This window comes from Aspergillus oryzae, chromosome 8 (assembly GCF_000184455.2).
Source record: "Aspergillus oryzae RIB40 DNA, chromosome 8".
NCBI classification, from domain to species: domain Eukaryota; kingdom Fungi; phylum Ascomycota; class Eurotiomycetes; order Eurotiales; family Aspergillaceae; genus Aspergillus; species Aspergillus oryzae.
In genome coordinates, this window is record NC_036442.1 from 925,491 (window position 1) to 940,749 (window position 15,259).

At 47.4% G+C, this 15,259-nt stretch overlaps 5 protein-coding genes across 5 annotated transcripts; 1 reads left to right on the top strand and 4 right to left on the bottom strand.

The window, feature by feature from the left end:
• Window positions 1–1,745: 1,745 nt before the first annotated feature.
• On the top strand, window positions 1,746–3,866 carry AO090103000128 (GMC family oxidoreductase; the record flags this gene model as incomplete). The annotated part of the gene is made up of 4 exons (XM_023233434.1): window positions 1,746–1,952; window positions 2,014–2,731; window positions 2,912–3,278; window positions 3,317–3,866. 4 exons carry the CDS (start codon window positions 1,746–1,748, stop codon window positions 3,864–3,866), a joined length of 1,842 nt encoding a protein of 613 aa, XP_023093821.1.
• Window positions 3,867–4,281: 415 nt separating this feature from the next.
• AO090103000127 (beta-glucosidase) lies at window positions 4,282–6,868 on the bottom strand (the record flags this gene model as incomplete). Its single annotated transcript, XM_001826678.1, has 4 exons — window positions 4,282–5,921; window positions 5,999–6,161; window positions 6,225–6,450; window positions 6,507–6,868. 4 exons carry the CDS (start codon window positions 6,866–6,868, stop codon window positions 4,282–4,284), a joined length of 2,391 nt encoding a protein of 796 aa, XP_001826730.1.
• A 1,153-nt stretch (window positions 6,869–8,021) lies between these two features.
• On the bottom strand, window positions 8,022–8,573 carry AO090103000126 (uncharacterized protein; the record flags this gene model as incomplete). The annotated part of the gene is made up of 1 exon (XM_001826677.3): window positions 8,022–8,573. One exon carries the CDS (start codon window positions 8,571–8,573, stop codon window positions 8,022–8,024), a length of 552 nt encoding a protein of 183 aa, XP_001826729.3.
• Window positions 8,574–8,733: 160 nt separating this feature from the next.
• On the bottom strand, window positions 8,734–10,943 carry AO090103000125 (aldo/keto reductase; the record flags this gene model as incomplete). The annotated part of the gene is made up of 4 exons (XM_023233435.1): window positions 8,734–9,240; window positions 9,315–9,674; window positions 9,740–9,890; window positions 10,939–10,943. 4 exons carry the CDS (start codon window positions 10,941–10,943, stop codon window positions 8,734–8,736), a joined length of 1,023 nt encoding a protein of 340 aa, XP_023093820.1.
• A 2,649-nt stretch (window positions 10,944–13,592) lies between these two features.
• AO090103000123 (uncharacterized protein) lies at window positions 13,593–14,095 on the bottom strand (the record flags this gene model as incomplete). The annotated part of the gene is made up of 2 exons (XM_001826675.3): window positions 13,593–13,989; window positions 14,040–14,095. 2 exons carry the CDS (start codon window positions 14,093–14,095, stop codon window positions 13,593–13,595), a joined length of 453 nt encoding a protein of 150 aa, XP_001826727.3.
• Window positions 14,096–15,259: the final 1,164 nt, after the last annotated feature.

The following is a 15,259-nucleotide window of genomic DNA, read 5'->3' on the forward strand; positions in this document are numbered from 1 at the left end:
AGTTGTATGACAGGTGGGTAATTCTATAACAGGCTGGGAACCATCTGTCTCCATTTTTCTGGCATTGTCAAAGTTAAGATATATATATTTCTCTACACATTTTTAATTGATTGATTTGTCTTTGGATAGTCGCATGTGAGTAGTAGTTCAGAAGCAATAGCTGTATCAGGATCTATAACAAGAGCCCAACGCACCTCAACCTCGGCCTTTGAAATCAAATATCAAGATAGCCATGGTAATTTTACCTCTCTCATACTATATCTGTACCTCTCTACTAGATCTAATTAGGGTTTAGCCTGGGTCGGCTGACCTCAGCAGATCCATCTTTAGTATTGAATTTTGGAAAGGAAAGTAGTATCCGTTTTGATTCCTTGTTCAAGTGCTTGCCCCCTGATGCTAGTAATTCTACTAGAAAATCCTGTTTCTAGGGCTTCCTGGAGTGCTTCTGGGAGTTCTTCCACAAAGGTCCCTGTTTAGAGGTCTTCTCCCGGAGGCGCCCCCATTTTTTTATTATATAAAGATATTCTAAAGATTTTCTGCAGAGACCTCATTTGAAGACTCTATTTGAGATTCTGTCTAGTAATACATCCGGCAATTCTACCAGTAATACCATCAGATGTATACGGGGTCTTGGGGGGGGGGGGGGGGGGGGACCTTTACGGGGTTCTCTTGGGTTCTCTGGAGGACTCGGGAGGACTCGGGAGGGCACTAGCTGGGGTTGCTGGTAGGAATACAAGAGTTAGGGTAGCTTATGGCCTAAGTGGGACTAGAGTGCGGCAGTGCCACTAATATAGCTTAGTAGCAAGGTACGATGATCGAAGAGGAAGTTATTGTTAGAACCGGCCCGGAGGAGCCGAGTAGTCAAACGTTTCATGCATGGGGCCAAATAAAGGCCGTGATTGTTGGGAGCCACAGGATAGTCTAGGCGTCTGCATGAGGCTGGGATTCTGGGATTCTAGGATTTCATGTGACTGTGTGAACACAAGGCTGAGAACAATTACCTAAACAAGACTATCATTAAATTAATCTCGAGGTCTTGTGAGTTCACTTTTGGGCGGCACAACTACTAATTCTCATTAGCTCATAATAAACAAAGATCCCAATATTACAAGGCTCTACTGCCACCCGGTAAGTAAAGCTTTTTCAATACAATGCCCTCAATCAGCACCGACATCTCGCCGCCGGTATTTCAGGTCACCTTTATACGGATAACTCATTATCAGGTCATTAGTCTGTCATTATTCTCCTGAAGTCCCTTTCCCCCAAGTTATAAGTACTCTAAGTTTAAACCTATCTATACATCAATACAGTCCTCTATTCTCCAGTTTCGAGTTTATTTTCTAGTCCGGATACGGTAATATATCTGGCCTTGGAGTACTAGCGGGTTAAAAATTATAGTGGGACAGAAGCTGGTGATTTGAAACGGATACCATATAAATCATAGACATGCTAAACTGCATTGAGAGGTCGGTCGATCCAGTACTTTTGGGCGGGGTAGAACTGGCATTTGTGGGCTAATTATACCATTTCTAAGTATTATCTCGTTAGGTGGCATTGATAAAATCTATTTCTTTATTTACTATTACGATACTAGGAGGTCATTTAGTTAGTACTACTATATGTATCTCTCTCTCCCGTCTCCGGGTATTCCTTTGCCTCTTAACAAGCTACTACTTGCGACGCTCGCAGTTCTTTTCTTTTTATACTCTCGTCCAATCTTTAACTAAGTCTGCACACAGTACAGAATGGATACTGCATATGACTTTGTCGTTATTGGCGGCGGTACAGCTGGCCTGGTGCTTGCTTCTCGACTCAGCGAGGACCCCAGCATCTCTGTCCTGGTTCTTGAAGCAGGCGCCGACCTGACAGCAGATCCTCGCGTGAACATTCCCATATTTTATGCTGCACTGCTTGGATCTGATGCTGATTGGAAATTCCAATCTTCCCCTCAGGTAAGAACCGACTCTGTCTCTATCAAAGGGGTGTGGGGGGGCTTATTCATTATTTGTACAGCCGGGCCTCAATGGAAGAGTGCTTGGTCTCAACCAGGGCAAAGCACTTGGAGGATCCAGTTCATTGAATGCACACGTGTTTGTTCCTCCTTTCAAAGGAGCTGTTGACGCATGGGAGGAACTCGGTAACCCTGGATGGAATTGGTCTAAGTTAAAGGACTATTTCTCTAAGGTCTATAGCAGTCCGACTGTAGCACAGGATGCGAAAGAAAATCTGGCAATTGAGGACTGGCCTGGATTGAACGAAGCGAAAGGTCCAATCCAAACATCTTTTGGTAACAAGACACACCCTATTCGCAGGGCATGGGCCGAACTGTTCCGCAGCAGTGAGCAACACAATGCCGGGGATCCGTTCATCCACAGCTCTGTAGGCTCATTCAGTTGTCTTGCTAGTATTGACTCGGAGGGTAAGAGAAGCAACTCTGCCTCGGCCTATTATAAGCCTGCTGAGTCTCGACAAAATCTTCATGTTCTTACGAACTCATTCGTTGAGAGAGTTCTGTTCGATGAAAGCAAGCCTCCCAGAGCTATTGGAGTCCAATACAATCTCGATGGTGTCTCAAAGGCTGTCCAGGCAAAGAGTGAAGTTATACTCGCTGCTGGCGCTTTCCAATCTCCTAAAATCCTCCAACTTTCAGGAGTTGGTAGAGCAGAACTTCTTGAACAGCATGGCATCGATATAGTCATGGACCTTCCTGGAGTTGGGCAGAATCTTCAGGGTATGTGAACAGCTTCCAATCCAGCACCGGCTCTTAAATAACTTGAAACCGTCTCTCCTTTTGATACATACTCGATTTGGCATGAGAACTAACATCTACTACTTCTAGATCATATGATATTGTACACCGCATTCCAAGCAAAGCCTGAACTTGAGACTAAGGACTCTCTGGTCAGACAAGAGCCTGAAGCCATTAGTCAGGCAATGCAGGAATACGCTGCCACGCAATCCGGGCCCCTAGCGTCACTCGGAGTTCACACCTACGCCTATTTGCCTCTTCCTGAACCGGACAGAAGTGCTCTCCAGACATTATTTACGAACGACGCCCCTGAGAGCTCACAGCACAGGGCGACACAAGCCTATTATGACATCGCCAAGACCACTGTTCTTGATCCCAGGCAACCATCAGCTGCGTACCTGTCCGCCTTAGGGCAGACGAATTATCCCAAAGACCTCAAGGACGGGACTATTCCAGCTGCTTCGCTTGGAAAGTTCGTCACGCTCGGAGTAATGCTCTCTCAACCGCTTTCCCGCGGGAGCGTTCATATGTAAGTGATTTTGTTTCTGTTCTCTTCTTCCCTGCTAGAGATTGTGAGGTATTCTTTACTCCTGATTCTTCACATTTCACATGCTACCTTCCAATACCCCCCGAGCCCTCGAAAAACCGTAAATCCATCAAATCTGACGAAAAGAACTCAAGTACCTGCAACAACCCTGAAAAGCCACCAATCATTGATTCTGGGTACCTGTCGAATCCTCTCGATCTGGAAGTCATGGCACGGCACATGCTCCGTATCAAGGAATTGGCAGAGTCACCTCAGCTTGGGGAGCTGCTCGAACAGCCACTGAAGTTCCGAGACCCAGATGCAGACTTCCAGGGAGACTTAGATGCTGCCAGGAAGTATGCTCGGGACAATTTAGTCTCCATGTGGCACTTTGCGGGGACCTGTTCCATGCTGCCTCGTGAGAAGGACGGAGTGGTGGATTCTCATTTGAAGGTCTATGGTATCGAAGGCCTGAGGGTTGTGGATGCGAGTGCTATCCCGCTTATAAGCACAGCGAATCTGCAAGCCACTGTGTACGCATTCGCGGAAAGAGCAGCAGACCTCATCAAGCAGGAATGGAAGAGCAAGTAAATTAGGCGTTAGAATATGTCTACACACAAGCTATGTTGATTGAACAAGAGGCGAGGATGGAGAGACTGCCTAATCACCCAGGATTCTCACCCTCCGTATACGATCCAGCATCTCGAACAAAGCACCATCAGTTGTATAACGTCAAAATGGGAATACTTCGCCCTGAAACTTTTTAACTCATTTGCTTTAGAGTGGATAGCGGTACGCTGAATACTGACGGTGATGTCTCCGACTACATGCACTAGAAGCTGTATACAGACGAGCCTTAGCCGCTCTTAAAACCAGCAAAGACAAAGCTTGCTTAGGAAGGAAAGTTGAGAAACAATGTGATTTCACCCTAATCAATCTATATAATATGAAGCCGGGCGCCACGAGGGCCGCGGAACAGAACAACTGGGCACAGAGGCCTCTGCTCTCACAGATAGAGCGTCCCGTTTAACAACAATTTCCGGGAACTAGACCCAACAAAAACAGGGTATTGGGCCCCAACGCTGAGTTTCCACTTCTGCGCAGCCACATCCCAAGTACTAAGATCACGACGTCTGATGTTGAAGTCGACAGTTCTCGTCTCGCCAGGAGGTACTGCCACTTTGTCAAAACCTCTCAACTCTAAAAGAGGTTGACCCTCCCCAGGGATTTGAACGTAGAGCTGTGCGATCTCTGCAGCTTCCATTTGACCGGTGTTTGTAATGCCAGCTGTTACTGCAGCTATATTTTCCCACAGATCAGCATTGCCCCCCGGTATCACAGGCCCCTCAGGATACTCCGACAAATCAGACGGATCAACAGTCCAACGGATGGTAAGATTCGAGTACTTGAATGTTGTGTATGTCATTCCATACCCGAATTCAAACCGCGGCGCGATCCCCTTCATGTCGAATGCTCGGTAGTCAATAAATACACCTTCAGCAAAGTCATCCTGGGGGAAAAGCTGGTCCCAGTCTGTAAATGTTACTGGGGTGAGAAGCGACCCATAATCTGACTCATTCCGAGGTAATGAATAAGGAAGCTTTCCACTGGGGCTTACATCACCATATAGGATCTGGGTAATGGCTTCTCCAGAGTCCTGACCGGGCAAATGTGCAAATATCACTGCTGTAACATTGGGATGTTCAATCCACTGATCGATCAAGCGGACGCCGGCATTATGTATAACGACAATAGTGTTGTTGCACCGTGAAGCGATACCTAGGACTAATCCATCGGAGTAATCATCTCGCAAGGCTGGTCGATCCACACCCTCAGAAGACGCCGCGTTAATGAAAACAAGACAGGCATCTGCCTCTGAATTCACCGCCTCTGTACCTTTGAAGTCCCAGAATAACTGTGTCTTATCCTGGCGTGCGCGGGCCTCCAATGCCTGAAAAGGACTGCTAATATACACAGGCGTAACTGCTGCGGAGCCACCACCACTAATTATGGTTCCATTGATGGCAATGGGAGGGAAATCGGGGCAATCTCCCCCAATAGAAGCGAATCCGCAAACAACAGTCCGAGAGTCGTGTGACTCAAGCCCTAGAGTCCAGTCATTCAAGCCCGCCTGTGCAAAATTGCTATCAGGAGCCTTCGCATCGTACCCATATATCGATAATATACGTGGATTTGTCAATGGCAAGGCGTTGTCGACATTCTTCAGCAATACATGGCCCTGAATGGCTCCCTCAAGGAGAAGGCTCTCATCGTGCGGGTCCCGGGCATCGATAACTGGATGCTGCCTTTCAAAATCCGCGGGAATTCCAGCACCGACAGGCGGGAGACTTGGGTCGTCCTGGTTGGAAAGGTACCAGGCTGCCATAATTCTCGTAGCCATGTTGGTGATCTGTGACTCAGGTACAGACCCGTTGCGCACTGCCTCGATAAGTTTGGCGCCCCAGTATTTGTTCCCAGAAGGCATGACCATATCCAGGCCGGCCAATGCACTTGCAATACCGGTATGCTGGGCGCCCCAGTCACTCATTACAAACCCCTGGAAATCAAGCTCTGTTTTTAAAAGACCATTGAGGGCCTTGCTGTTATGGCAGGAATAGCTATTGTTGAGTCGCTGATAGGCACACACTACATATAGGTGGACATGATTAGAAAACAATGTGCAGGCAGAGTGCGAAAACGGGCAGTGAAATACTATAACTTACTAACACTTGCAACGCCAGCGTGAACAACGTCAGCAAACGGCCACATATAAAGCTCGTGCATGGTTTTGTCATCCATGTTACTGGAAGAGGCCTCAACGGTCCTGTTCCCTGGTCCTCCTGGTCGTGGGTTCCTGTGCAATTCTTGCTCGTTGCCCACGAAATGCTACAACAAGTTACTCACACTGATTTTATAAGTGATAGAGAGGTGGTGGAGTGGCTCCCTTACCTTCGCACATGAGATGACACCATTATCCTGTACACCCCGAACCGCTTCAGCTGCCAGAATACCGCTAAGATATGGATCATTGGTGTAGCCTTCCCAAATACGCCCTCCAAGCGCAATTCGTCCAAGAGGACCGACAACTGGTGGACCAAGGGCAATAGTGGCGCCTTTTCGCCTAAATTCGCCTCCAATAGCCTTTGCCTGCTTATAAGCGAGGCTTTTGTTCCAGCTGATATGGGCTGTCAGCAAATAATCCCAGGTGTTGTTCGCCAGCAAGTATCATACCTAGCACCAACGTGGATACCGGATGGATAACCATTAACAAGCTCCACACCTTTGATCCCATTGGGACCGTCTTGGAGACACATTCCCGGAAACCCTAGGCGATCAATAGCGGGGATATTTCCCCCGCAGCCATTCCTGCTGTCCTTAGATCCTCCGGTGAGACTGACCTTCTCTTCCAAAGACATCTGGGACACCAGGTGTTGGGCCTTGGATAATGCATGTCCCCAGCTCCCAGCCCCGGACATATTGGGCGTGGGATACACTGGGGGACTCTGGCCATAGAAGTAAGTGTCGTCCCAGACAAGGGCGGAGCGTGCGATTGCTACATTAAGAAGCAAGAGGAAGGATTTTAATTGCACCATTTTGACATGAATAACAATCAATTGGAAAGTATGCTCTCGACATTGAGACAGAGAGCACTCTTTATATTTCTGCTTCTACCCAGCACACGCACTGTGGCTTCAGAGGGTTCCAAAAAACACTTCGTATACCGTACTTGGCATGGAGATTAGTTGAAGCATAATTAGTCTAGTCGATTGCTGAGATTCACTTTTCGGACAGTACCCACAAGCCAAAACCAGTGGTACGGATACGCCTCGTGGGGAGAATTTTTGTAATAATGGTTTTGGGATACAAACGACGAGCTATCTCAGGCCAAAGTGGGACATGGGACTCTAGGCTACTGGTATTACAGAAAGGGCGCTCATTACATAACACATGACTAGCTGGTTCATTCTTCAGCACTGACAGACGGACATCCAGTCGTCCCTTACGCGGTTATGGAGGGATATTTCTGGCTATCCATCCCATCACCGCTGGATATATCTTGTCCAGATTGCTACAATCACCCACCTTCTCGAAGATTGTGCTAATGCCTGCTGGTTTAAATGGCTGGCTTCGCTTATTGGGCAACTAGCCTGCGGGGATAACTGGGGTACCCCACAATCTCCAGGTACATCGCACTTACTACTAGTTATTGTCAGCTCAAGGACCTGCCAAAGATGTCCGCAGCAAGATAGTCACATGGCCACCAATTTCCGCTATCTAAATTAGTAAGCGGGCTAGTAGTCAATAATGTTCCGGGTGAATTGAGAATCAATGAAAAGCCAGATAGATGGACAAACCATCCAGCCAATCAGAATCAAGAAGGTGAAAACCCGTCGATATATTGCTAGCTCCACTTCGTTCCGCTGCGCAATAAAACAGAGCTATCTGAGACATAAGGTTAAAGTTATGGGAGGTCTCATTGGATGGTAGACAAACGCTAATGCAACCTGCTTATTTCTTGGCTGTGGTGAGCCCCACGAATAAGTTCTCGCCTCGGTACCGATGCCGGACTGGTTTGCGTTTACAGTTGGATGAGGGACCCCACACTAGTATGTCGTCTTAACATCTTATTCTTGATACAACTGAAGGGTAGCAGCGGCTTGGTCCCCACATAATTAACATTATCGGGGCAGAGCGTATTGGTAATAGCGGGTCAGGGTCTAAACCAGGAGGCCGGGGATCCGTAGATTAGATAGAAGAGATGGGCCTTCCTTCGTATTCGCCATGTGGTTTCGTCCCGGAGGATGACCGTGACCTTTCCAGTATGTGTATCACGACCCATACCAGCCCAAACTCGGAGTCGGAGATTGCCACCCTACCAAGCTCTTGGTCCAGTGTCGCCATACCGTTGAGATTTCCGCCCGGCAGAGTTGCTACTCGGACCGGGCTTGCTTCTCTGCCCGCATTCAGATCCATCTTCCAAACGGTATTCGGGGTAATTAGGGCAAGCATATCTGGTGAGTGCTCAGTAATGCTCGTGGACATTCCTTCGTTAGTGAAATGGTGAACAAGACGCGCCCCACTGGCTCCAGCCTGGGCAGATGGAAACACCTCCCAGACTTCTGGAACGTTCACCAGTGTTACTAACAGGTTGCCATTAGACCTTACGGCAATATTCTCCACCCAAGTGCCATGTGGGAACTGGTAGACCTCACGAAGATTGGAAGAATTGACATTGACGGAAATTCCAAGCGATGCCGCTAATACAGAGGCAAAGAAGAACGCGATATGACTGATCATTGGAGGGCAAAAGAAATCTAACTGGTATGCTGGCAAAAGTCTCTAGTCATAGCAGTTTATATAACGCCGTAAGTGGTCAAGAACCTCGGGACACTCGCATAGGGCCTTTAATCAGGACTTCCCCAAACCACAGGTCGCAATAATAAATGAAACCTCCAGTTCATCTCTCTGACGGATGAATGCTTTTAGGTATGTATAGCTCCTCCAAGTACCGCTTCTCGTCCTCTGTTAGTCGGACACCGATCGCAGCCACAGCTTCGTCAATGCGGTCTTTACTGTTCAAGCCGAGGATGGGATTTTCTGTGCGATGACTCAAAGACCAGGCAATTGCTACTTGTGACATGGTGATTCCTCTCCGGCGCGCGACCTCCTCTACTCGATCAATAATGGATTTATCGGCTAAAGACTCCCGATCCCGGATGATACTTTTGAGACTCGTATCAGTAGTCTCGCGGATGGTGGATCGAGAGTCCCACGGCCTTGCTAGAACACCTCGTGCCAAAGGTGACCAAGGAATGAGCCCGACACCAGTGTCAAGACAGTACGGGATCATCTCACGTTCTTCTTCACGGTGAATGAGGTTGTGTAAATTCTGCATGGAGATGAACTGATGCCATCCGTTCTGCAGGGCGATATTCTGCAATGACTGGAATTCCCATGCCGCCATCTAGACACACATGCCCGTTAGCTGGCATAATATGCACTCGGTGAGATACACTCCATTGTCTACTATCTACTTACCGAGCTCGCACCGATATATCGCACCTTCCCGCTCTCAACAACATCATTAAGGGCTTTCATAATCTCCTTTCGGGGAGTATCACGATCTAACCTATGGATCTGCAAAACGTCTATGTATGTTCCAAGTCTCCTGACGCTTGCCTCGACCGCGTCAAAAATGTGTTTTCTTGACAGTCCAACACGATTGACCCATTCCTGACCGTCATTATGAATCGTTGCGCGGTTGGGTGGCTGCCGACCTTGGTCGTCCACGCCAAAGTAAAATTTAGTCATAATAACGACACGGTCACGAGGGATCTGTTCCTGCCGAAGGAATTTACCAATGATCTCTTCGGAACGGCCATGAGAGTAGATGTCAGCCTATCGCGAGAATTATTAGCCGACCAACGCATGTAGAGAAACTGAATAACTCCTGAACGCCATACTGTATCCCAAGTATTGATACCTTTATCATAGGCATGCTTGAGGAGAGGCAGAGCGTCTTTCTCATTCAGAACCCAACTCTGCCACTCACTACTGCCATATGACATACATCCTAAGATGATCTTGGATACCTTGAGCCCAGATTTGCCAAGTCTATATTTTTCGATATCCAGTTAGCTAAGCCCTGCGTCGATTATGCGGGAGAGGAGACCACATCCTGAACATATTCCATTTTCTCTGCCATATCTGATCCTTAAAAAAATGGCAATCACAAAGGTTCCCACTAGCACAGTCAAGGTTTCATGCAAAGAGGAGTCAGAAAAAGAACGGAGGAGACAGGATAGGCAGGGAGAGCTACTTATATTTCCTGGCTATCTAAATACCGGCTCTAGTATCCTGTCTCCGTCAAACATCTGGTACGGAGCACTGGTGTATCTAATGTCAACCTGCAGAGATTCTCTGACTCTGATTGGTTTCCAATCGCGCTAATGCAGGGCGCTTACATTATCCATTCTATTGGCCGAGTTAGGAGCACTAATCTGGAGCACTAGTTTTAGCGCTATTCCAATTGCACCTTATCAGGGCGGCTACGCTAGGCAAAAACCCCTTTGGACAACGACAACCACCGAAACCCCGCAACAAAGAAATGGTCGCTGCCCAGCATGGGTCGTCCAATTATCATATTTGAATAACCAACCTGCATTAGTGCAAGCGCGACTGGCAAATTACAGCTCCAGATAGGTCCTTGAAGATGCGCTTTACCGTTTCTGACTCGTCTTTCTGGGGAGACAATGTATAGATTGTCTTCTCAATCGTGGGTTTGTCTACCCTACACATACAATTTCTATTAATTTAACTTACGGCCATAGCTTTGTGGCAACAGCCCACAGTTATGAAAAAGGAAAAGAGATTCTTAGGAGCAATAAAGTCCCTGAAAGCAAATCAAGCTATTGCGTTGTCGAGGATATGGCTTCTTCGGGGGCTTTGATCAAGCTGTTCATTCAGAACCTATTAATCCATTTTACAAAACGATGATACTAGGCCATTATCTACTGATTTATCTTATTCTATCCTGAGTACAGAAGACTTAAGATGTATTGAAAGGCTTCTTTAGCAGACTGTTTTTAATATCTATGAAAAGAATGCGCAAAGCTCAGTTCTACCATGTATCCACTTTCCACCGGGAATATTCTTCTCAAACTGCATTATTCAGGTCTTGAAAGACTCTAAAGAATGAGCACAAGAAACGACAGCGCGGGAAAGCGCTTCCGTTTGATTTATGTGCTTTAGAAGATGGCAATGCAACCATTTACTCGCCTCATAAGATTCAACAAGCTCGCGCCTTTTTTTGACATCGTGGTTGCATCTCCTGCAGGCGGTGAGCCACCCCTGGATCCATACTCTATTGAATCGACCAAGGACGACCCCGAATGTGTGACCTTCCTCAAAGAGAGATGCAGTGTCTGCAAGAATACTGTAAAGCTTGATTCTCTGCTTGCCAAGATCTCAGAATTCGTTGGGACTTTCTACGTTGGCGGCCATGGTCAGAAGTAATTCTACCTGATTGTGTAGAGTCATGATAAAGATGTAGTTATGCTGATGTATTCACCTACCGCTAGGTATGTTTGACCTTGCTAATGATGAAACGTCTCATATCCTTGTCCGTGGTTTCTACGAGTCCGGAAAAGTGGTCTCTGCTGTGTGCCATGGTTCTGCCGCTCTGGTCAATTTGAAGTTGACTAATGGAGATTACTTAGTCCCTGGAGAAGGTAGCCAGTCTCTCTAACGCGGAGGAGGAGATCAAGCAATTACCAAAGACATTCCGTTTCTATTAGAGACGGAACAAAAAAAAATGGTGGGCTTTATGACAAGGCGGAAACCTCCTTCGGGCCCAAGGTCCTTGTTAGCGGTCATAATGGCAAGCTAGTTACGGGCCAGATTCCAGCGAGCGCAGCTTTGACCGGCCAAACTCTGATCGAGGTAGCCTGGTTTAAACGCGCCTGGCGAATTTATACGATGCCTGTTTGGTTTTGCAAGTAGCGCTTCAGAACTGCATGGACTGCTAAACGTCAATACAGTACTTAGGCAGTGCATGGCCCATCATGCAACTATAGCTAGAAAATTACCAAAGCTATTACTTACACAATCCCTCGTAGGCTAGCGCCCCAGCCGCATATTTACCGGCCGATTTAGGAGCTCATAAGGATGACTTGCCTATGTGAAACTATGTCGCCCAGTACCCTTTTGTGCAGTGAGCCCAAAATTACACAGCACCATGCTTGAGCAAGCGTGGTGGAATCTTTTCAGTTTCGGCCAAAATCAGATGTAAGTGCGTCTAAGATGCTATCCTGCGCTATGACGCTACATGAGGAAAGTTTTGATGTACATCGTAGCGGGCCATACACCTCCCAATCGGAAGGTCAAAATAGATAGAGAGCCTTGTCAGTGCGGTGTCCTTCGGGAAAAATGGCATCCACTAAGATGTGCAGACAGCCACTTAGAGTAGAGATATAAGCAGCCTGCATTGGTTAACCAAGACCAACTACTCGAGGATGATTTGGCTGGAGTTAGCGATTATAAAATCCGGGGAAGAGTACCGAATCACTTGACCCTGTGAGTATATCGTAAGCCTTGTCCTGAATCAGACGCCGGTGGTGAGTCTTATTGCTAGTGAAAAGGAGCGGAATGTGATCCTTTACTCTAGGACTTCGACTAAATTATCATACGGCTCCTCCTCGGTTAAAATAATAGAAAAAGTTCAAGTCTTTTAAGAACTTTGTCTACTTCAGCATCATCGTTTAACTATGGTACCAAAGTGACATAGCGTTTGACATCTTGAGGAAGGACCATCTCCGCTGAACGATTGCCCCTCCCAATGTGCATGAGTTGATGGTCAACTTCGAAAGGAAAGCCTTGAATAGTTATCTCAGCTGTTCACCACAGACAGATATCCTCATCAATCTGAACAGGATTAACGTGCTCCGAGCAGCCTTCCAGAATGCCGCTGTTTTAGGTATGACCCCCGAATGGATGTGCCAGGATGATACCCTTTCTATCTTCAGTACCTACGGTCCGTGGGACATGAAGAAGCAGGGCCGCATCGCCCCTGGTTTACGTCCAACGACATTGCAGCGTGAAATACCACATCACCCGTGGCTTGATATCTTCCCATTCCCTCGCATGTGGGACAATCTCATTAGGGCGGGTGATCAACTTGACCATGAGGAATTTGCGAAGAAGTGGGGTTTCTTCCTCTAGGGCTACCCTGAGACTCTCCGCTCAACGAATGTTTGGAGGGTCCGGAGAGGAGAAAGGCCGCTGGTCAGGAAACGTATCTTTGGCCTGATGTGCGAAAAGTTGACTTGAGATGGAAGGTGGTATCGTCTCTGTTGGTACAGGTCTTAATGATGACGCAGACACGCTTCATCCCATCGCCGGCCCGGCCACCAGCTACTATTTAGAACTGTATACACACATTCTGGTCCTGTTCCATAGGAGATTGCGAGTGCCCTATTGAATCGGTCCTAGGTTTGTTCCCATAGTGCACAATCAGGGGAGAGAGACATGGCTTCTCGGGTTATTTGCTCACCCAATCAACAGACACAGTCTCAAAGCACGTAATGAAGAGGGTCGCACCAACGCTCCAGCAACTACCGAGGTATGCCAGCGAAGCAGAAAACACCGAACAGGACAGCCTAGAGCCCCGATAGAATAGATTGCCTTGTAAACAGTAATGAAAGCAGGCACCTACTTAAAAGTATAATATTTATTTTTTATTTTATTTTTTCTTTTCGCAGAATGGACTATAAAGGTAGGTTATTATAAGGATAAATAATTTACAAAGTAAACATTGTTTCAACGCCATCGCTCATCCCCCACCAGCTGCTCGTTACTATCCTGTCTTACAACATTATGGTCCGAGCCCTGCGACTTGTGTCTACCATCAACCATATACTCGAGCTGAACACTATTGGTGACCAATATCCCTTCATTATGAGGCGGATGCCGTGAGCCACCCATACGGCCCTCAGACGCACCGTGGCTGTAATATGTGGGGTAGCTCTTGTCGGCTCTTCGTCGCAGGGTATATAAGGTAGGCACATTGGCGACGAATGCAGCGAGGAATTCCTCCACGGAGCCCCAGGTGTTTCGGTTCAGCTGGGAGGTATTATCATCGAATGATGGAAGGCGGACGATAGCTATTGCGATGAGTAGTAATCCAATTGCAAACAGTCCGACGAGCTGGAGGCGGCTAGAGATTTGATTAGAGAACAGTAGTGGCGTTAGATAGTGGTTACCTACCGCGTCCATGATGTTTTCACCCTGAGCAGCCATGGCATGGGTAGTAACATCAACATGGTATGGGTCGAGATGTTCATCGAAATAAGAGTGACGAGTTGGGTGTGAGCTTCGACGCATGACCCTATGTACGAGATTAACAACTGATGATTATCTGACCCTGAAATCTTGGCGGGTTCCACACGCACCTGGATCAGGCATGACTTGCCAGTACAGATGCAAAGGTCGACAGTCTACAAAGGTAGTGATCTGAACTGCCGCAAAGCTGGCAACGAGCAAGGCCCAGCATGCTCTGATTATTCGTTCTGGCCACGGGAGGCCAGCGAGTATTCGCTGACATAGAAGCAAGACCACGGCCTTTTGCAGCCAAAGACTGCCGATGTTAACGCATGATTCAAGAATGAAAGCGAGTTGCACGTACTAGACGTTGTATACTAGGCGATTAACCACCGTCAGTTTGCTGCCAACCTGGCGACGGTAGATCTGCGTCGAGCTTATATCTGCGACGGGTCGATCCATATGGTTGTTTCCCCAGACTAAGATGACTGCCGCGAACGCGGAGCGGGCAAGTACTAGGCCAATGCAAGCAATAGTGAGATAATCACTGAGAATCAAACGTTGACCACGACATCTCCGCATCACCAGGCGCAAAACCATCAACGCCTGGCTCAGGGCACCAAACACGCCCACCAGCACTATGGCTGCTGTTGAATCCATGGACATCTCGATGGTTGACGATGGCCATCTTTGCTCTGGGGATGTGGGAAGGGAAAGAAAGACTTTTTCGTATCCCTGCAGGTTATTTGTTCCACGACATGCATCATCAAGGATTAATTGTCATTATAGTTCTTGAAGGATCAGATTCCTGACACTAGGGTTTCGATTCTAATCCCGAGCGAGTTAGCTGACAGGGCCGACTGAGTCAAAACTCGTATACGTCAACCCTATCGGTTGTTGGTGTCCGATGCAAGCCCACTTTGGGCTACCCCACGAATCGAGCCATTTGATCTCATGATGCCTTTTTCTGATTATCTTTATCTGGTCATGGGTGCAAAATGTTAGCTTTCTATAAGACAAAAGAAGGAGAATGGAAATAGAGAATGAAAGAAATGATGATCATCCAGACGTTACAGCTTTCTTCTTTATCTCATTGGCCGATCCCTGCTCCTAATATCTTGAACTCATTTAAATTAAGGCATGGAAATTCTAGACTCCCCTTCGGA